This window comes from Phlebotomus argentipes, unplaced genomic scaffold (genome assembly GCF_947086385.1).
Source record: "Phlebotomus argentipes unplaced genomic scaffold, Phlebotomus argentipes genome assembly contig_6, whole genome shotgun sequence".
Taxonomy (NCBI): Eukaryota; Metazoa; Arthropoda; class Insecta; order Diptera; family Psychodidae; genus Phlebotomus; species Phlebotomus argentipes.
Window position 1 is genome coordinate 3,913,812 of NW_026776145.1, and position 21,566 is coordinate 3,935,377.

Genomic DNA, 21,566 nt, shown 5'->3' on the forward strand with positions numbered 1-21,566 from the left:
AAATGGAAAATTAAATTGAGCGAAATGGCAATTCAAATTGTTCTAAAGGTTTTTATGGTAATTTCACAATTTGGTGATGATCATGTTGGTTATCTGCTAATAAAGATGTAATGAAAATGTGCTGCAATATATATCAAATTGAGAATGTCGGTTTTATGTGGAAAGAGACCGATTTCAGTGAGGTTAGTAGTAGATAACATGAAGATTATTATCAAAATCGAAGTACTTCAAGTTTTTTAAGTTCATTAATGCCAATAAAGTGAAAGTTTCAGAATAATTTTACTTTATTTTCACACGAAATGAAGATGAAAAGTGCACAGAGAATTGCAGGAATTTTCTGCATTTTACCATCTTCTTCCCTTCATCCTCAATTGTCGATAGTAATTGTGAGATTTGGAGGGACGAACTTTTTTCACAAGGGCAATTTAATGCACATTGAGACAACGTGTTCAGCGATAGGGTTGCGCCCCACACGCGGCGACTCCCAAGCCATGTGCCACCCGCGAGCTCATCTCAATCAGGGTGAACTTCCCCAATTTCGGCGAGAAGACGAGAAATTGGCACAGACGCATTCGACTCAGCGCACTGGCTCTCCATTCACATTCACGCCACACTTTGTGAGAGTCAGTTTTCATCCGGACTCCCAGCAAGAGACACGCAGTCCTGCTTCAGCGCGAACCGTCGCCAGGAGTATCAGTTACATGTGCGCGAAATCCAATCCGGAGGAGATGACACTAATTTGATCAACGCCGGTGTGGAAGAACGGAAAGGGAGGCGGTCATGTGGCAGTGAAGTGAGTGGTGAAAATAGGGAGGAAAAACATTGCGGATTAGGAAGAGAAGACAATTCGTGTGAGTGAGGATTATCTAGAGGGACTTTATGGCATCAGCACCGGTATCAACCGCCGGATTGCTCGTGTGAATTGTTTGTGATTGGTGGCGAAGGGGAAGGATTCCCGCACGGAGTGTTTCAGTGGCAATCAAAATGACCATTTAATCCGCCCGCAAGGATTCCAGTGAATCGGAGCTCTTGTCGAGCTGCAAGTTTGGGAAGAGAGCAGCCCTGTGTATGACAGGGGGTAAATCCCAGTGAAAAATTGTGAGTGGTGCTCGAGTGCGGGGCGCCTTGGAGTGATAAGGAAAAGGAAAATGTGTCTCGAGTGTTCTCCACACGGTGCAGTGTGGCTGTGAGTGAGGAATATTGACATGCATATCATGAGCCACTTATCCAAATGGCAGTGCTGGATGCTCCTGATCGAAGCTCTCAAATAGCCTCATCACCATGTCTCGGGCCACTCTTCTCCACTTCTGTTACTTAACCCTCATCCCTGTGCTCGTCTCGGCCACCACGGAGCTGCCCCTGACACTTGCACCCCCGTTGGGGCGAAATTCCACGGAGCCGCCGCAAAATCTGTCGCCCACGTCAGGTAGCCACGACGGGAGGAGGAATTTGAATACCGCTCAATGGCCAGGAAACATGGCTTTGACACTGAAATATGCCAAGAGTCGATTATGATTAATACGAAATATTTAGAGGCAAATTCCATGGTGTCTCTGCCTCTCGCTTACCCGCCAATTTATATCAATTTCCACCACTCAGGCCGAGATCAAGTGCTTCTCAATTCCCCATTGCTCGAGTGTTGTCGATTTCCCTGAGCGGACGATTCATTGCAGAGGAAAATAGGCGGAGAGGGAAAATTGCCCCGTTGATTAATTATGTAAAATGCGAAAGTAAATCCGCAAGAGTGGGAAAATTTTCCCATAATTCCGTGCTTATTTGAGATGTTTCGCTTTGCGTTTTACCCCCCACTAGATAACTGCAATGTAACTTTCGTGTTGAAGTTTCGAATTTCTCTCTTCCGACTTAGTAAAGTATCAACACTTTAGTTAAACTTATGTTTTCACGCGGCAGGTGTGTTCCTTCTCAAAACTTGCTATTGGCATACAAGTTGGATAAGACTGACATTGTGGAGAACCTCAAGAAGATGATGCATATCTCTTTTAGTATGATTCAAAAAAACTGATAGAAAGCATGGAAAGCATGTATAATGCGAAAGAATTCCTCTGACGCTTTTCTATAATTTTCTTGATTTGGGAATAAAGAGCGAAGCTCAAAAATCATCTCGAAAATCCGAGGTATTTCTTATATTCTTTATACATATATTCAGAAATTTTTATTCAAAGAGTCCGCATGGCTTCTTTTCATAGGATATTTCACTGTAATCCCAAACACACAGGGCAAATACATGCCCACATGCCGCAGACGTATTGAAAAGCATCAAAGTGATATAACATGGATTTTATTCGTTATTTTTTTACAGTCTCTCCCAATATCGTTAAACAAGGCCTCAAAATTTAGGAAAAGGTCTCTTTATGCGTATTATATGTACAATATTTGGGAAAATATGAAATTTACAACACTCGTAAAGGCTTAATGAAAAGAACGGCAGAAGAATGGTATTAATACATATATTTGGTCAAATTAAATTCTTCCAAAACCACATCTTGTCTTGAACATTGATTTATCGTCGAGATTGTATTGAGTGTCTTTGTTCAGTCATGTTCTGGTTCGCACATCCTTTCTCATCACAATACAGTGAAACCACTCCATAAAATTGCCCTCATTACAGAGTATACTTGAGCATATGTTACTGGAAGAAATTCCCCCTAAAAGAATATTAGAATGAAAATGAGGCAATAAATTTTCCTATACAAATATTTCACTGGGACATGACGAAACATCAATTTTTCAGCACTTGAGTAACAAATTATGCAATAAATTCACAGCTGATCTTATTAAGACATTACATTCACATTTTACACACATTTTCTTGCTTCTGGCCATGGAATAAAAAATATTTCCACCCAAATTTGCATAACATTTCCCAAGTGTAGAATAACATTTCACAAGAGGAGAAATATTGTTGAATTGGAATGTGGAAAAATCAACTCCCATGGAAGAGCTCTAGTCGTTCTTTATTGTCCTGAGAGCTGAGTAGGAATCTGAGGGGTGGTTTTTTACAGCGCCCAATAAAACCAGAAACTTCCAAAACGGATGTTGCAGAATTGGGATGAAATAGCACTATTCGACGCAGAATTGCTTTTGTGTCAAAGGTGGCGAATTTGCAAGCTTATTGCAAGTTTATGGTTGTATTTCAACGTGCTCTGTATTTTTAGTGGAAAAAGCTCTCCTGACAGTGGCAGACTCGCATAAACAAGGTTTCTTATGATCCCTAAGTGAATAAATTCCAAATAATTGTCTACATCTCGAGAGAAACCTCTTGCATCTTGCTTTGAACTCACAAGAGGCGCATTGCATAAGAGTGGTAAAGTAAATCTTTCCTCTGTCTTGGCTTAGAACATGCAGAGAGGATAACAAAAGCTTCGCAAAGGGATCTTTTTGAGGAAAGTGCTTTTGAGACAACCCGAATGTCTTCAAAGCTCTCCAAAGCTCTTTCCTCTCATTGATATACTTGTGCAGCGACTTGTACAGAGAATGCATTGCAGGTGTTTTTCCTAAGAATTTTCTGTGTACATTTCTGTCCTAATGAAATTACACTCAATCAGATTGGTTAAATAACTTCATTAAGTATTTCAAAGCATTCGACGATGCTTCATCGGAATGCCATGTTTCACTATAATTAAAACAGTTTGATTGATAACCGCAGTTTTAATGGCCGGTAAATTGATTTGGTGAAGTATTGTGGGACAAAGTTTTGTAAAACTTTATCGTCTTCCGTTTAATTCCACTCAATCCCAACTGCAGCAGTTTATTGATTTCTGATGGACTCCATTTGTTGGTTTCTTTAATCATTTTATGATGTATTTATGAGCGAGTTAAGAATAAATTGCTGGAAATATTCGATGCCAAGAATAGAAAACATTCGCCATGGGAAATAGGCGTGGGAATAATGATAAAGGACTGTCGACATCTCGACCAAAATGCACTTCATCTTCCAATTTTGGCTCCCTTTCTCTCCCTCTTCAGCCAATGCATCAGCTGAGGCGGTTCAAGACGCTTCCATTGAAGCACCATTGAGTGCTCCACTTGTGCACCATAATGACCCAGTGGCGGTGACAGAGGCAGCCATGGGGCCCCCAAGCACTGCACCAGGGCGAAGAGTGCTGAAGGCCGACAGCAGATCGAGGAAGACGGTGGAGGAGAAATTTCACAGGGTTGCCAAGACGAACTCATCCCTCGTGAACGGCACTGCGGCCAAGGGTCACAAAACCGACGCTCCGATGCTCAACTACATCTTTGACTCGCATATCGTCAACAAGCATCATCACCATGACTTTAGGTAAAAGCACTTTTGTCGCACTCAAAGTGCCAGAGTGAAATTTTTCACACTTCTCGCAGTGGAGCCAGTTATCCTGACAGAAGTTCAGAATATCAGTATGAACATCATGGAAAAATAGAATATACCAATTAGAAGAAATACCTTTCATTGCATTTAATTGGGTTTACTTCGAATAACACAAACCAATTTCACTCCATCTGTACATTTGTGGTAAAAAGAAAACAAAATTGAATAATTTAGCACAATCTCTTGAGTCTTTCCTTACCACGTTCAATATGTTCTAATAACAGGAGTCTTTTCAGGTTCGGCCCACGCTTCGAAGAGAGCATCTCGAGTCAAGCAAATGTGACTGTTCGAGAGGGTGGAACGGCACATTTTAATTGCAAAATCACGTATCTCGCAGACAAAATGGTAATTGACATTTCTAATCACATTTTCACAATCTCACCCCGATTTCCACCTCGTCCCACACCACGTCTCCTCGTCACCTTGTAAAATGGCTCGTCTTCCACCTCTTTTTCACCGCGACACAATCACTCTGGCGAGTTTGTGGGAAATTCTCTAAGTTCATCTTGTCACATACAGTTGCCGTGAGATGCGATATATAGCAAAGTTTCGCCCACATGTGAGTAAATTCACGAGAGACAATAAAAGTGTCTCGTTATTCAGATACAATATTTACTCTGGTTGAATATCGCTTCGACGGAGATGGACGAAATGTGGAAAACATCATAAAGAATTCATAATTGGAAATTTCTATTTAATCTAAGGAAAATATCGGTATTTTCATGGCGAGGTTTTAAATTTATTGCTATTGTTCGTTAAAATCTCTCGAGAGATATTATACATATTTGCGGGCATGAGTGTAATAAGTGAAATATTATTTGTTTATGTGCAGATATTTTGATCAGAGAAAATGGTACAAATACCTAACGTATTACGGGTTTAATTCAATTTAGCTCTTTTGGTTTGATTTAAACTGAAGCCCTTTAACTACGCGGACGATAATTCGCACAATCGGATTAAAAGCAGCAATGCCACATGTATTTAATTACTATATCTGATTGATTACGCCAAATAATCAATTAATATTTTAATCCATTTCAATGCATTGTCTCTGTGCTATTTTATTTCAATTTGATAATTTTTCTGCACAGAAAAGCCATCAAGAATATTTGATAAATGATAGGTTACAAGATTCAGTGTTTACGTTTTTATACCGCAGGTTGTTTTATATTTCAATTTAAATGCACTGTATTTTAATTTACTTTCCCAGTTCTCTCTTGCCACACTTTATTTAATTTATTCAGTTCAGTATAGGTAACAAATCCTGGAATATAGTTCTTACTCTGAGACCGAAGTTGCATTTGCATTGTATGAACAGATGGAAGAGTAGATTTATTGTTGATTCGAGATTGGATTTTTAAATGTATTTTGCTTCTTTTCAATCCCTCAAGAAAACCTGTGCTCATAAATATACTTTTGCTAATGCAAGTTTAAGATTATTTTGGAGAAAATTCCAGTGTGGAATTGAGAAGTCCATGAAGCAGAGAAAATACCTGTTAAAATTTTATTTTGCAACTCTTTTTACGCTATTTTTCTGTCGAGAAATTGAAAGTTTCCTCTTTCAGTAATTGATATTTGATACCTTTTCGGTAAAGAATGCATGAAAATGTGTTGCACTGTGTACACAATATGTATATTGAATGCAGAAGCTGTGTGTGTGTGTGGAGTGAAGCTTCTCTCAAAGCAGACATGTGCTCCTGTGGAGTGTGAACTTTTTGCCTCTGCTCCACACAGCATATGCATTTGAATCACGAGCAGCGCCAGGAATTAAATTTTCTGTTTTATTGCCAAACGTGAATTTTCAACTTGGAATTGTGAAATGGAGAATGGCTGAAAGAGAGAGAGAGAGAGTGTCAGTAAATGTTATATAATTTGCCCCACTGGGGATCAAGAAAAATCCAAGAGAAGGGATTTACAGCAAAGCTTCACAACATGATTCTTGCATATTTTTTCTCGTGCCTGCAACTTTCGCAGCTCGCCGGAAGGCTGGGTGGCCGGGCTGGGTGACGGGAGTTCGTGGGGTGAGGCGCAACTTTAGAATTTGATGCCTCTAATCCTCCTGTGTGATGCCCTGAGACCCCATTCTTTTTTCCTCGCCCGTTGTGATGAAATTCATCACACTCACAGAGCACCTCGACGCGAAACTTGCCTCGCTCACACCTCATTTCCCGCGGGAGTCTCTTCTTGTTGCAGGTGTCGTGGGTGCGTCGAAATCCCGAGACTGATGAACTGCAGTTACTCACCGTTGGCCACCATACCTACAGTGCGGATTCACGGTTCAGCGTCGACTTCGAGTATCCCAACAACTGGCGCTTGCGGATAGCGATGGTCGACCAGAGGGATGAAGGAATCTACGAGTGCCAAATTTCGACTCACCCACCGCGAGTCATCCAGATCTACTTCTACGTCAGCGGTAAGTGAAAATCGAATATTTTAATACAGCCCATTAAAGCAATTTGCTTAAGTGGATAGTTTCGAAATGCTAATTGAGATAAGAAATAGCATATAAAAGCATTCCAACACTGCTTGATGTCTGATCCTTTCAGTTGAATATCACCTCGTTAGTATTCACATATACTAATTCTTATATATGTACATTATATAGCAGAGTAAAATTCCTTTCAAATAATGAAAATTTCCTGAACTGCTCCGACTTCTTTCTAAATATGCTAAATATCTTTAATCTCATTTTCTCCGCCATTAAAAAACCACTTAACGAAATAACCAGAAGAACAATACTTTTTAATTCCTTGGATAAAATATAAGTCTCTACATACCTCATGAAAACGTGTCGCTAAATCAATTCATCTCTTCTAACCTAGCTTATAATACAATTTTGGTTATTAGAAATCTATGACGTGAAATTTATTGCACTTTACTATCCCAAAGTTTGGCAATATATAAATTTGTGTGGGAAATGAATCGCTGTATTAAATATTTCACGTCCTATAAATGCGCATTAGGCAAGGCATTAAGTGCACATAGAGTTCCATACCAAAGTATTACGGAGTCCTGTCAATTTGCATTCAAATTACAGCCCACTTGCCACCCACTCGGTCATTTCTCACAGTGCAGTTAATAAGGTTACTTTTAAAAGTGATGCATGACGTGGGTCATATTTCTCCCATAATTGTCTCTATCCAGCGCTCAAGAGAGAATTATCCTTTCGAGGCGCATAAAAGTCTTAGTGGGAGAAACCGATATTAGTGTTGCATGGTGTGGCTTTCATTCTGCCAATTACCTTTGCTCTTCAGCATCATTATTCAAGCCTCGACCCGTGCTGTGTTTCTTACAGAGCCGGAAGTGGTTATTGTGGACGAACAGAGCTCACCTCTCTATGAGAAATACTACGAAGTGGACTCGACGCTCGAGCTCATTTGCATTGTTCGCCACGTCAGGATGACAACGTCAATGGTGCACTGGCTCCACGGGGAATCGTTGCTGAATTATGACACCAACCGGGGTGGAATCAGGTGCGTCAACAGCATGTTCAATAAAATGTGTGTGGCCTCGTTTCGCCACTCAAAGGAGTATCCATCTTAGTCAATTGAGCGCGAACCTCTCGACGCCCACTGGCGCCTTGCCAGACAAATTGTGAAGCATAACACGGAATGATTGTGATTGAAAACGTTTGTCCAATTACCTACATTCAAGTGGGTGCTTTCCGTGAGGAAAATCCCACTTTATCCCCCGGATATGGATGGCTGGTGGGACATGAAAGAAAATCATACGGTGCTCACAGTGTCCGTGCTCGTCCATGATCGTATAAACAGTACGACTTTGTTATCCTTTTTCCACAGCGTACGGACAGATTTAATGGATGAAGGAGCCAATTCAACACTATCAGTGGCAAGACTCAATAAATCCGATTCTGGCAACTACACTTGCTCAATTGGACCAACACAATTCTTCACGACATCTGTTCACGTCCTCAATGGTAAGCAGGAAGTTTCTTTTTTTTGTATTACAGAGTGGAAATAGTGGGTGGGAAGTGACTTTTATTGAATTTATTTTTCACTCCTGATGCTCCACAACATTTTCAACTACACTCTGTCTTTATATTACGTGCAATGCAAAGGGGCAGACTAACAATCTCAAAGTAAATGATTTGAAATGGGGTTTTACAATCCGTCTTCGTTTGATTTCTTTTCACCACTTTAAACAAGCGAGTCTCTATTCAAGTGATAATTTTCTGAAAAACCGAAAAGAATCTTTAATTTACGTTAGCTTCTAGCCTCTTGTTTCACGCTTACTCTTCCATGCTCCCTAACGAATATATTCTTTTCCATGATGTTGCGTCTTTGCTGGTACTGCGACAGCAGAAAGCTTAGCTGAGCTTTACCATGGATCAGGAGTTCCACTGGAAATTGCATCGAGAGTCATATGGCCACTTCTTATTGTCTACCTAGTAACTAAGGTGCGATATATATGAATGTGCGAATGAAGTGGAGTGAAGAAGACACATTGAAAACTTTCTTCATCTAATTTCCTATTTAATCATCCATCCCTGAAAATTCTCTAGAGACTTAATGTAATTAATAAAATAGACGTTATGTGGCCATTTCTCTCTGAACGTGAAAGTTAGTGCAAGGAAAAAGCTACACAAAATGCTCCGAGATTTTCCTGCAACAACAAGTATGATAAATAACAAGGTCCAGTGCGTAATTCATATCTCGCTGTGCCTCAGACAAGGAAGATGAAGTGGGGAGATGAGAAGTAATTAAAATTAGATAAATTGTTGAGAGCATTTAACGAAAATAAAATGAGAGCATTTAGATGGAGGGATAAACACGAAAACACATTAATGACGATTTATCCGTCATATTTATACAAAACACGGACGAGATAGTCGTTGATGATTTGGGATGTGCGAATTAAACATTATCACACAGAAATTGTAAGAAAGTTAATTTACTAAAATGATGCCCATAAAGAAAATATTAATTTGTTTACATGACATGGAGAAAATAAAGAGGGAATAATAGAAAACTTAGAAGAAGTCGCTTTTCTTGGTGCCGTCCTTTGTGGCGCAAAATGAAATCAATGGAGCATCTCCTTCCACCTCTGTTTCTACATTTCATCTGCAGCATTTGATGGTTTTCCCACGTGAAAATTATATCGCTCAGACAAAGAGCAGTGAGCAAAAGTTATTTATACCGATATTTTCATTGACATCAGCCAATCTCTCCTGTGGGGTTTTTGGCGAGCAAAAAAGTGTTCTAGCAAATGGAAATAATATTCCAAGGTTCACAAGAATAGTCAGCAAATATTCAATACCGTGCAAATAATTTATACACTCACTTATTCAATTAAGTTTCCTTGTCACTTCCGTGCAACATTTGTGACGTTTCACAGCAACAGAGATGCATTTCCATTACGTGTATTGCAAATTGAATGGCTTTAAATCCCTGAGCTAATTTTAATCTAATTTAGAATCAAATGCAACATTTTGCGATGCGGAACATATTGAATTTAGAAATCATTTGTTTCAACATGTTGGAATACATTTCGATATATAGCGAACAATTAAAAAGTACATAATTTACGTAGTTAATCAGACGGTCGATATGTTTGATTAGGACACAATTTGCATTTGCTTTCCTGTGAGCTTGATCAAACTACACTAATTAGTACATAGGGAATCCAATTTAATTAACGTCGCATTATACTGTAAAGTCATTCAAAAATTTAACGGAGGCGTATTTGAAAACGCAAATTCGAAATACCATTTCATTTCATCAATTTTCTAAAAGACGTTTAAATAGAAATGCGGAAAATAATGTATTTATTTGGCATCGTGCGATGTGTTTATTCAAACGGGTGAGTAGTATTGATATTTTCGTCAATTTGCACATTATATACTTGGCACGAACTTATTTGTGGTTCGAATTTCGATTATTAGTTATAATGAAGCCTGTCAATTTTTCAGTGCATTATATGATAACAGAACTCTACTAACTGATGAAAATTTAGTCATTCCACAATTAGCCATATTTTAAATGTATGCCTGTAACAAATATGATTAATTATAAATTTATATAATGTACACGCCTCATTGCGTCCAATTTACTTCAATTATTCATCACTCCAAATGAGTTATAAAGTATACTTCCATTCCCGAAAGAATTCATCCAATTCACACAATTTACCTACCATTAAATATTTTCACCTTATTAAAGCTGTGCAATTTTCGGGAAACTTTTGTTGACATACACATTTTCACAGAGTCAACTTGTCAAAATTCGCAACTTCCACTAAATTACACACTTGATTAGTCAGAATAAACAAACATAAACTACGAAGATTAGGTATCTAAATCATAGAGCAAATAAGCAATAATTCATATACAATGGCAGTGTTGTATTCGAGCGTGAAATAATAGGTAGTTTAAAGTGTGCCTGAATAATGGGATGAACTTTATGTTAATCAACTTTCCCATCATTCATGCGATGACATGAGTTCTGAATTAAAAGAAGTAACATTATTGAGTGGTTGAAAAAGTCTAACGTTCATCACAATTATTTGTTGCTGAAAGAGTCGTGACGCCAGTTGAGCTCATTTATTTAATTAATTTTTGGCAGCCGTCAGGAAATTTGAGGCTATTCTCGTGATCGATAGACGTGAAATAATATTAAATGTGTTCGCTGGCGGCCACTTTCCCTCATACCATGATCTAACCAGAGCTTTGCATACGCCAACGGGAACATTGAGTGGTGAAGACAAATATAATGTTAAACAACACAATCAGCCAATAGAAAGAGGAATTTCTACTTATTGCAAAAATATTGATTTAGAATATTTGTACAATTTAATCACGATTGAATAGCTACAATGGCGAAATCTATTGAAAACATTATCTAAGACTGTCCAACATGTTCGTCAAGGTTGGAAGCATCCTTTATGTCTTACACTGAATGCTACCTGAGCATTGAATCTCATTTCGGTGACAAATGGATATTCCCTGTAATGCTTGCGTCCATTCGAAAATGCTCCATCTATTCCGGCTCGCAGTTGGACGTGAAGCCGATATGCGACAGGGCTGCACGTTTAGGCAATTATAACTAACGACGACAATACAAAGTGGGTGTCGAAATATTTGCATAATACGCAACCCCGACGGGCAATATAGTTATATTCCTGTCAGCTCGTTTGCTCTTGTGTTACCACTGCAGAACTTGTGTTTTTACTGTGTCATTCCTCTTCCGCCCTGGATGGCAAAATGTCGACAAACCATGTGAGATGGAGGAAGCATTTAATTACCATAGTGTAAACAATTCCGTGCCCTGGGATGAGGTTTGAAAATTGCGCTTAGGAAAATGGCATTTCATTCGCATTCCATATGCAGATTCTGCCATCCACCGCTTTTTTTCGTGTTCCCAGCACCAATATTAATGTGCTGCAACAATTTCTCAGTTGTTGCTGTATGAGTTGGGCAAAAAAGTAAAATAATTTCTCTAATGCGCTTTTTTGCAGCATATGACAAAATGTGTCCCCGGAAAAATGTGATTTGGCGACATGGAATTGTAATTTCTCCACATTGCATAGCTCTTCAAAAATGCAACAAATGCAAATAATTGCTTTGCTATTTACCATCGTTCTGCCATCATGTTCGCCATGCGCCAGCTAATTTATGGCGATTTAATGAGATTATTCGATCATGTTGATTTTTCCCTCGAACGCGCATTTCACATCAAAGGCTATATAATGATTTGCATTCGCTATATATATGCGTATATTACAAAGAATTAAATTATATACATTTAAAATCTTTTTCAGACTACCTAATGAAATTTACATAGACCTAATAGATAAAATACATTGTAAGCATTAAAGGCAATAAGACTTTGAAATTGTCGAGAGATTCGCTAGAAGAAATTTCTCGACTATCTCGAATGCATAAAGTGTGCATTTCACGCCATCACAATTGATTTTAATTTAATGCACTTGCACAACTTGCGCATTCACCGAGGAAAGCATGCTTTACCTATTTTTCACTCCTTTTTTTTCTGAGTGACCGAATCCAAAAATGTAAAATTCATTCTGCATTTGAAAAAAAGTCCATAAGTCCTTGGTGAAAAATCGACAAGCACCGCATTTATATGTGGCGCGAAATGCAAAATAAATAACCGTGCCTTTGACATACATGCATGTGGGTCCTTTTGCCGCATTGAAAATAATCCATGTGATTTATATTGCCATTTCCGGGGATTTTCAATATGCATTCTGTGACAGGTGTAAAAATCACTGTTTACACTGACAATAATTGTTGGAAATATTAAAATTCACAGCGTGATAATTTCGCTACACAATAGCAGGAAAATTGACTATACTCGTCATGTGCCGATGTGTCGATATTCAGTTGAGCTTTTTTTTTTATCTCTGCGCCATTTAACTTCATTTATGCGTGGAGGAAAAGGGCAAGAGCGCTAAATAAATTTAAATGAATCTGTCGAGTGGGTGGCACAATAAATTCATCTGAGAGATTTGCACGTGTAGAAGAGCGTCTCTTTTGTCTCACCACAATTTCGTGATCGCAATCCGTCTGAACTGTGGCAGGTCTTTGAATTTCAACGTGTCACCGTAGAAGACGTTTGGCTGACGTAAACAAAATTATTTGCAGCCGCCTACTGAGAGTGCTAAAGTGTCTTTGTCACTGGTTTAATTCCCTCAAAATTGAATTTCACATTAAACCACACCAGCATAACACTCCAACTTGCTCTGCTTGGGTGGAAAACTTTATCCATCTGCGGAGCGGACGACAGCACAAAACTCTATCAACAGTTGAGTGACACCCCGAAACACCCCAGCCCTCCGGGTCACATCCGGCCGATAAATTCATTTCCGTACTGCCCTCGGAGACCCTCAATTATTTGTCATGATGGCGCATTACACGCTGTGGGGTGACGCCGAGCGCCAGATAATGACCATCTGCATATTATCAAGCGTTGCCCACCGTCGCCCAGTGTGGGGCTGAGGGGCACTCTCAAGTGCTTGTGGCACAACTTTGCCATTCAGTACATTTGTCAAGGAATTGTGGTGTGTCATTATTAATGATTAGCTCCTAAAGGATTCTGCAATTTACTCACCCCGTATCGATTTTGCCTGACATCCTTGCAGCATCCTGCAGTGGAGAACAAAGCGACAGCTCCGGGGCGGAGGCGCTTAAGTCTCCAACTAAACCATTATTTGTCTCACACTTTTTGTCGTGCACCCGTAATTTCCACTTTATGTCAATTTCCCTACCCCTAATACCACTTTAGAGTGTCAGTCGATGGAAAATTTAATATCCCTAATGAAGCTGTCTGTTTTCAGAATTCCCCAAGATTATGGTAGCTGTACGTGAAGGCTTCATTAAATTACAAACTAAACTGAATGGTAAATCGGAAGTGCGCAATAATTTTTAAAATTGCATCCGAATTTCCGGTCTGTCGAAGTCACTCTGAGACTGATGGAAATTGGTATTAAATTGAGATTTGCCGGAGCATGAAACTGAATGCTTTAGGCATTCCTTGGTCAATGTCTTCGTGCACACAACAGGACTTGAGATTATCCCCAAGTTGACTGCATAGGTAATTATTGATTCTACGATTCTATTCCACAGTTGATTGCATTCTGTTTTAATTTCCCTTCAAATTTGATGCATGGAAAAGTTTTATGATGTTGAATCGCAATGAAAACTACAATGTGAAATTTTGATAATTTATTAAATTGGTTAAGTTCAGAAGTTTATCAACTTCTAGAATCATTCCGAAATTTGAGCTGAAATAAAATAATGCATGTAACTGTCTATGTATAGACCCTCATGCAAGTTATATGAAGGAGAGAACTTTGTTAAATAATCATGAACAATTTTGGGTGGAATAAGAGAATTGCGACAGAGCCAGTGTTCTCTGCTGCATTAATGGTGATTGGAGAACACAATCACCATTTTTTACACAGCTATTTGAATATTTGAAATGTATTAAAACTACAATGTGCAGCAATGAGAAAGAGAGAACAAATTCCACAAACTAAAACTGAAATAGTCGGAAAGACCATTAATTCAACTTAGCGATGCTCTCTGAAATTGCAACAAATCTAAATAAGTGTGATAAACAGCGCTAATTAAATCTTTTATCATGCAAACAACAATAACTTAATGAAATTCTATTTAATTTCTTGAGACGGATTCTCTATAAAAATAGAAACAAAGAAATATCATTACGTCTCCTCAGTTGCAGTGAAATTGTATGGAATTATTCACTCACAAACAGGTGATTTAGCTCGAAAGCTTCTTTTGTCTCCTCCGCAAAGTAATTTCATCGCGCTTCTTGCCCGCGAGGTGATCGCGGGAAGGTAAAATAATTTTCCAGCCAGTGAAATTTTGTGCGCGTCAATTTCTTGAGCTCAGTTTCTACATTCATTTTACCGCGTTGAATGAAAATTATTTCACAGGAACATTCATTTGCATTTCACTGACTCCAATATGAATATATTTGAATATTTTGCGCCCGGTATAACTACAAATAATAATAACTTTGTGAAGGATTATCGAGGAAAATTATTTTCCGACCTCCTTTCGCCGATGGCAATGTTGGTCCTTCGGCACAGGCGGGCGTCTTTGGCGCCTCGAAGATCCTCTTGTGCTCTCCTCTGGGGAATACCATCTTCTTGTGCAGCATTTTCTCGCGCACTGACACGATTCTCTGTGGGGATTTTCGCACAACAGCACACCAATGAGATTTTCATGGTCGTAGGAAATTTCACTCGGAACATGAAGCAATTTGCACAATTTGACAATTAATTGTCAAGTGGAAAATGGAATCATATCGAAGAATTTCCGCCCAGGAGAGTTTCATAGATGAATGAATAGCAAATTTAGAGATGCCTCAGTGATTTTTGAGGGTTACCTTGAGGCTCAAAAATTAATTTATTCATTGATTCTTCAGGCTTGTTGATGGATTACACTGTATTACATACATACATAACCTTGATTCTCTCTTTAGGCACTCTGTGGGTTGATACAATAAAAAATAAGAGAGTGGAAATTACTTGATTGACGAGACGAGGGAGAAAACGAATTAGTTAAGGACGTGGAAGAACAAAATTACTGCGCGAAAGGAAAATAATTCTAATGTTTACCTTCCCATTGTGCGGTGTAATTTTTTGGCGTGTCTCCGTCAAAGCGCCGCGAATGTCCCGGCGAGAGGGTCACAGGGTGTGAGCAGAAATCCTCGAGGCAGAGAGAAAAGTCGAGAAATCATTTTCTACCCTCCGGGAATGGAAAGCCATCAAGTGTCGTTAAGTGAAATTTTCCATGGACGGAAATGTGTCTCTTGTGGCGACGATGAAAATTATCTAAACGGTGGAGTGGGTGGGAATCCTTTAGTAATTGTTACAGTATTGCAAATGTCAGTCTTTACTGGTGCCATGTGAAAAGTATTGCGGAAAATAGGGCGGTGGCGACAAAGTTCCTTATCTGCTCAGCTATTAATTTTACCCTCATTTCGTCTTCACACACCCACCGTATGTCTCCGCATTTCTACAGATCACGCTAAATCGACCCTCTCTTGCCACGATTCCAAATGAAGCTCTTGTCACCATGTTCCACCCGAACTCCATTTGAATATTCCGCAGACATTCGCCCACAATGCAATTCCATTTTTTACACAAATTGATTTAATTCAAAGGAAGCAAAGGGAGCTCAAAAAGGGCTTGATTGTAATGTATTTTTGTGTTGATGAAGTAGTGAAATTGATAAAATTGTGAATAATCTGCAAATTCATCCAATTGAATATCATGGAACATTTAGTATTTTATTTATCTGTAAAATATTAATGGTTTACAATGACTCTTGACCGGAGCGTCTTGGGCATTCAGAGTGTGGGTGGAAATTTTCTAAGTTTAGTGAGTTTGAATTAAGTTCATCCATTGGATATTCAAATAAAGTGGAAACCAAAGTGTGGTTGGTGAAGCTTACAAAATTGCGGGTGTAAGTGAAAGCAATACCGCAGGAGTCTTACTAGCCATGAACCTTTAAGTCAAAGTTGGCAAACTTTAAATTTGTTGGCGGTAACTTGTATGAGCAGCTAATGTTGATTTTTGAGTCATCTCATGCCCTCCACTCGATCCCACAGTAAATAAAGAGCATTTCGACCAAAATGCAAACTTTGTCTGTGGATTTCCGCCTTTAATTTCGTTTGTTTCCCTTCTCCTGGCCCGTGGAAGACTAACAAAGTGGCAACCGTGATACTGGGGAAAAGGGATGGAGTTGCGAGCTTATTAGGAAGATAATTCATTTGATGAGAAAATTCACTTCTAAATTACACTTTAGCCCAAACACGATGGAATAAATTTAAACATTTATTATTCACGCCCGTGAGATTTTATGTACATACTTTTATTTATGGTGCTCACCTTTCTGAAAAATTACGTCCCGAAGTTTTGACCATTTTCGGCATGGTTGTGATTTGCCTTTTTCTCTCCAAATAGACACGTCTTCCGGCCCCCTTCCGATTAAACTTTCTGTCACGCTGAGGAAGTTTGAAGAATCTTCCGTATTCACTTTGTCCCAAATTCTACTTTTGCTCTCTTTTAAGAGACTAATAAGTCTCTGAGTGCGTTTTGAATTTCGTTCGTGTTGCCATAATTGGCATTGAATCATTAAAATTGTAGGGAAATAAAACATGTATTTTCTCCTACTTTTATAACCGAATTATTAACAGAGCTAATCCACTGGATGACGAAAAGTCCAATTAAAGTACTCAAACGTGACCACCATGCCAAGGCTTTCATTCTATCTTGAGAAGTGAACTTGGACTACGACGAAGAATAAAAAAGCTGCGATGCTGCACAAAAGTTATTTGCGATAATTGTGCGCTCATGTTATTAGCAATTGAGATGAAACATCTTCGTCGGGGTTTTCTCAGTCAGACTGCTCAACAAACGTGTGCATCAGACTGCTCAGTCAGTGTGAGTTATTTGAAACACATTGAAGCCATGTACTTGGAAAGTTTCGCACGTGAAATCACGACGCAGTGTTGGGGTGAAATTTGGTGTGTTGTCACACTTGAAAATTCCGAAAGGCTCATTTCACTTTATAATGTGGTGTCTTATGTATGTTTGAAATTAGTAGCATCGCGTCTGCCTTAAATGGAGAGACACTGTTCACGTCGCCAAAGTGTGAGTGAGAAGGGGAGCAAAGATAATAAGCAACATGTCTCAAAGTTTTCGCATCTTACAACTTCTCCCCACAATGAATCTTTTTCACCAGAGACGTGATCTACTTCACGTAATGACGTGACAGGGTGTGAATTTTAATGATGAGTGTACTCAGTTAAAATTTTTAGGAGTCGATTCACTGATTTTTCTCTACTTACACGAGACTTTTACAAATTCTTTACGTCTGTATACTGAATACACTCCTATTTCGCCGAAATGTCAATCTAATTAGGTATTCAGAGAGTCCAAAGTGGCACATAAAATGTCCAAATTATGTTTACTTTCCATCAAAATCTACTTCCCGCGTAATAACTTTTCAATCAACAAAAAAATCTCAAAAGAAAAATGCTGAAAAGGAAATTTTGTTACGGATTTTGAATAATATTACCCACCCAATCTCCTCCATTAAAGCTCATCATAATCCCAAACCATATAGAGTGTTTTGTATCGCATGAAAAACGCCCACTTTTAATCTCGCCCCTCAGCACAATGTTTGTGCTCTATACATTATCATTTTATTTGTGTGGAATTTGAAAATAAAATAAATATCGGGGCACAGAGCTCAAATGTGACAAGCCTGGATTAAGGGTTATAATCCTAATTCACAATTTTCATCCCATTTTACGGTGGAAAAAATGTTCCGCTTTTTATCAGCACGCAAATTGTGCATTTCATTAAACATTAAGTTTATTTATATGTGTAGCCAAATTGAAATTATTATGCACTTTTTATTAAGTGAAAAATAATTAATTTGCAAATTAATAGCCATTGATTTTATTTATTATGAGTGTTGAGATTTCGCATTTTTCAGTATAATATTGTGTCTACATTTGGTTTTTCCCCTTGTTTCTTTCTAACAGTGTATAGGCACGAATGTTTTTTCTCATGAGCATAGAATGCCAACAATGTACAAGCGTGTAAAGCCAAATTGAGCTTTGGTAAAATAAATTTCATAATCGGATTTGGCATAAAAAAGTTGAGTTTTTTTTCGTGGGGTGAAACACATTGTAATTCACGGTTGAGGAATACAAATAAGAAATTGAATGAGAAAAATTCAACGATTTTCTATTACATTTCTCATTTTTCTCCACCCACTCCAATGTCTCCATCCGAATACATTCTTCTGCAGCACAATATTTGATGCTGCTCCGCTAGGCGTAGGTTGGGTGAGGCACGGAAAAGCTCGTGAAAATTGTGATGTGCTGGAAAACTTTCACTCAGCAAAAATAATTTCATCAATTTTCTCCCCACCAATTTTCCACAGTGGTTGGAGTGAAAATATGCCCAAGGGTAGAAATAGTTTGTGAGTTTTGAGAATGAAAGGCAAAAAGGGTGAAAAAGTTTGTAAATTTAATTGCATTACCATTTGGGGTCTGCATCCGTTTTAGGATGGTCGCATCTTCCCGCCTCAGAATGCACGTCTAAATGGCCGGTTTTAGAGCATTGCAAGTGAATAAGAGGCTCAGTGAAGGGTGAGAGTGCCAGCGAAAATCCTAATATTGTTTTCGGATCTCGCTCGCACAGAGGTCAGGGTGCTTTTGCCAGGCAAGCGAGAGCCACTCGTGCTTGTGCGACAGCAATGCAGGGAAAAAGGAGAGAAAATAGGGTGAAGGAAAACACAAATAGAAAATCCTTATGAGAATTTTCTCACACGTTTCACGCCCTATGGATGGTCCTGCTAATGGGGTTCACTTGCAATATTTTATCTAAATGGATTGGATACTTTCTTCCCGCCACCAAAATCACCCACAATGTTAACAAATCTCACCATGTAACCCCACACTTATATTTCTCCTTCACAGAACAACTTTTGGAGATTTTTCCAGTGTCAGTAGGTGGAATATATACATGTGTGTATGTAAGCAAACAGTGGAGGGAAAAATGTACATAAAATCACTTTGTTTCACTGATGATGGCCATAAATAAAATATAAACCGGGTGCATTTGTTCGTTATATAAAGCCTCCCAATGACGTGATGGCAAACAAAACAATGCGGAGAATAATTTCTCCTTTATGACATTTCTGCCACCCTCACAAAAATTGCTCTCGCCGAAAAGGAATATGTTTCCACTGGTACATTTTTCCCTCCAAAATGTATCACATAAAAAAAATTATGGCACGGGAAATTCATGTCATGTGATAACTCACATTTATGTCTTGACATCAACCCAATATTCCGAGTCTGGAATTCGTTTCGGAGCTCCAAAGCGCGTCTTATGCATTGGATATGCATTGGACATCAATAAATCCGCTCACACACGTGACACTGACCCACTTTCTAATTAGCTTAACAGCAAATAATTGCTTTTACTGAACTTCACTGCGATCTGGCGCTTTGCTTGGTCTTCTTTGAAAACACTCGGTTGTAGAGAGTGAATGGAAATTTGTTTTCCACACATACACTTTGTAGACAGAGTTGAAGCACAAAAATGTGGGTGAATTGCTGGCTATCTCCATCAATTTATCTTCTACAATCTCTTCAGTGCTATTTTTTCTCCGTTTGCTCACTGGTGATCATTGGAAAATGGAAAAACTCTTTCTCGAATTGGGGGTTTATATGGATAACAGAATCCATGATAATCTTCCACAATTTCGGGCAAATAAACCTATTTGAACAGACATGAGGAATCAAAACTGATGGTTATGAAATAATTTTTATACACACTTTGGTTTAATTGAAATTTCTCGTGAGCGAACAGATGCATAAATCATTCTGCGGTCTTTTGCATAGTATACAATGCAGAAAGTGCATTGATAAATGAGATTCACTTATCGGGCGAAACATTAAAGCAATATTGTAAAATGGAGTACATGAAGGGGGCCTCCCTAAAGTGCCCATCGTTTCCCCCGAAGCCTCTCTACTGAATACAAATTAATGGAGTATGGATTGAATGAGGCGTGTTCAAGTGATATACTGAGTCACATAGACTAAATTAATGGATTCCACCTCTCTCAGCAAATTTCTGCAAATGGAATTTCCTGGGATCAGTTTTCACTGGAGCGGTCAATGTTTGCCGAAGGCTGCAAAAATTCTCTCTCATATTGCACTTGAACAGTCTTTTTTACATCATCCTCATGGTCTATTTTGTATTCGTCCTGTTTTTACCCAATAGAAAAACACACTTGCTGTACTTCCAAAACATAAAAGTGAATTCTAAAATAGAATTTTTAAATTTCATTTCAGATATGAAATTTCCTCTATTGTAGACAACAACTTTGCTCATCTATTGTAAGAATTTCGTTTTAAATGTGATATCACATTAAATCAAGAATATGGAATATGATATTAATTGTTTATTTACTCAAGTATGTATTATGTAACGTGCAGCTCCTTATTACTTTGTCTTTCATATTCCCAATTTCCTTAATATATCTTCGTAAGCATAAATTGGGTTAAGCTTGAAACAACTTGCAAACTGAATTTATTCATACTCCTCTCATAGATTGAAAATGCAAATCAATACATGCCTAATGGGACACTGAAAGCATTTCATTGAATTGATAATTTGATTGAAAACTCCGAGTTTCTCAACTTGTGCCAAAATATTGCCTTTTTGTGTGGTACTTTTGGGGGAAAATTTTCAGAATTTTCACGCTCCGCAACTGCGTTTAATTGAGAAGTTATGTTTGCAGTTGCAAATTTTTCAGCTTGAGAAGCAGATGGCAAGTGATAAATGGGGTGAGTAAACTTCTTGGGTGTTTCTATGCTCAGTACACTTTGACACTGGAACAGCTTCTTCTTCGAGTGCCTGACAGCTCCTAGGGACGTGGAATGTGAAAAATTACACCCTTTAGTGAGTGAGAAGTCAAGCATGGAAGGTACTTTCACCTTGTCTCAAAATTAATTTGTCTTCTTCATACAAATTTAGATGTTTGACCTTTGTTTACTGGCCGTAAGCGCTACAAGTGTTTTCGAATTTAAAAGGTCAAAGTGCGATTCTCGTTAAACTTAGGCTAGTCTTGAGAAAATTCGTCCACACATAATTAATCAAAATCTAT

General features: G+C 38.5%; 1 protein-coding gene across 3 annotated transcripts; it reads left to right on the forward strand.

Annotated features, from left to right (window-relative positions):
- Nucleotides 1-1,231: 1,231 nt before the first annotated feature.
- LOC132257795 (uncharacterized) lies at nucleotides 1,232-20,844 on the forward strand. 3 transcript variants are annotated; one of them, XM_059754847.1, is made up of 8 exons: nucleotides 1,232-1,426; nucleotides 3,988-4,300; nucleotides 4,603-4,711; nucleotides 6,560-6,779; nucleotides 7,662-7,839; nucleotides 8,167-8,303; nucleotides 8,686-8,783; nucleotides 20,752-20,844. In XM_059754847.1, the coding sequence occupies exons 1-8, from the start codon at nucleotides 1,282-1,284 to the stop codon at nucleotides 20,755-20,757; spliced, it is 1,206 nt and encodes a 401-aa protein (XP_059610830.1). In that variant the 5' UTR covers nucleotides 1,232-1,281; the 3' UTR covers nucleotides 20,758-20,844. The 3 variants fall into 3 exon arrangements, with proteins under 3 accessions (XP_059610830.1, XP_059610823.1, XP_059610814.1); XM_059754840.1 differs by lacking the exon at nucleotides 20,752-20,844 and having other exon boundaries at nucleotides 1,237-1,426; nucleotides 8,689-9,339; XM_059754831.1 differs by lacking the exon at nucleotides 20,752-20,844 and having other exon boundaries at nucleotides 1,240-1,426; nucleotides 8,686-9,339.
- Nucleotides 20,845-21,566: the final 722 nt, after the last annotated feature.

What these genes read in the sequence shown, in the direction of transcription:
- LOC132257795 (XM_059754831.1), top strand. Translation starts at nt 1,282, where the DNA reads ATGTCTCGGGCCACTCTTCTCCACTTCTGTTACTTAACCCTCATCCCT. An exon ending in CGTATCTCGCAGACAAAATG is followed by an intron (nt 4,712 to 6,559) that starts GTAATTGACATT and finishes TTCTTGTTGCAG; the next exon opens with GTGTCGTGGGTGCGTCGAAA. An exon ending in ATCTGTTCACGTCCTCAATG is followed by an intron (nt 8,304 to 8,685) that starts GTAAGCAGGAAG and finishes GTACTGCGACAG; the next exon opens with CAGAAAGCTTAGCTGAGCTT.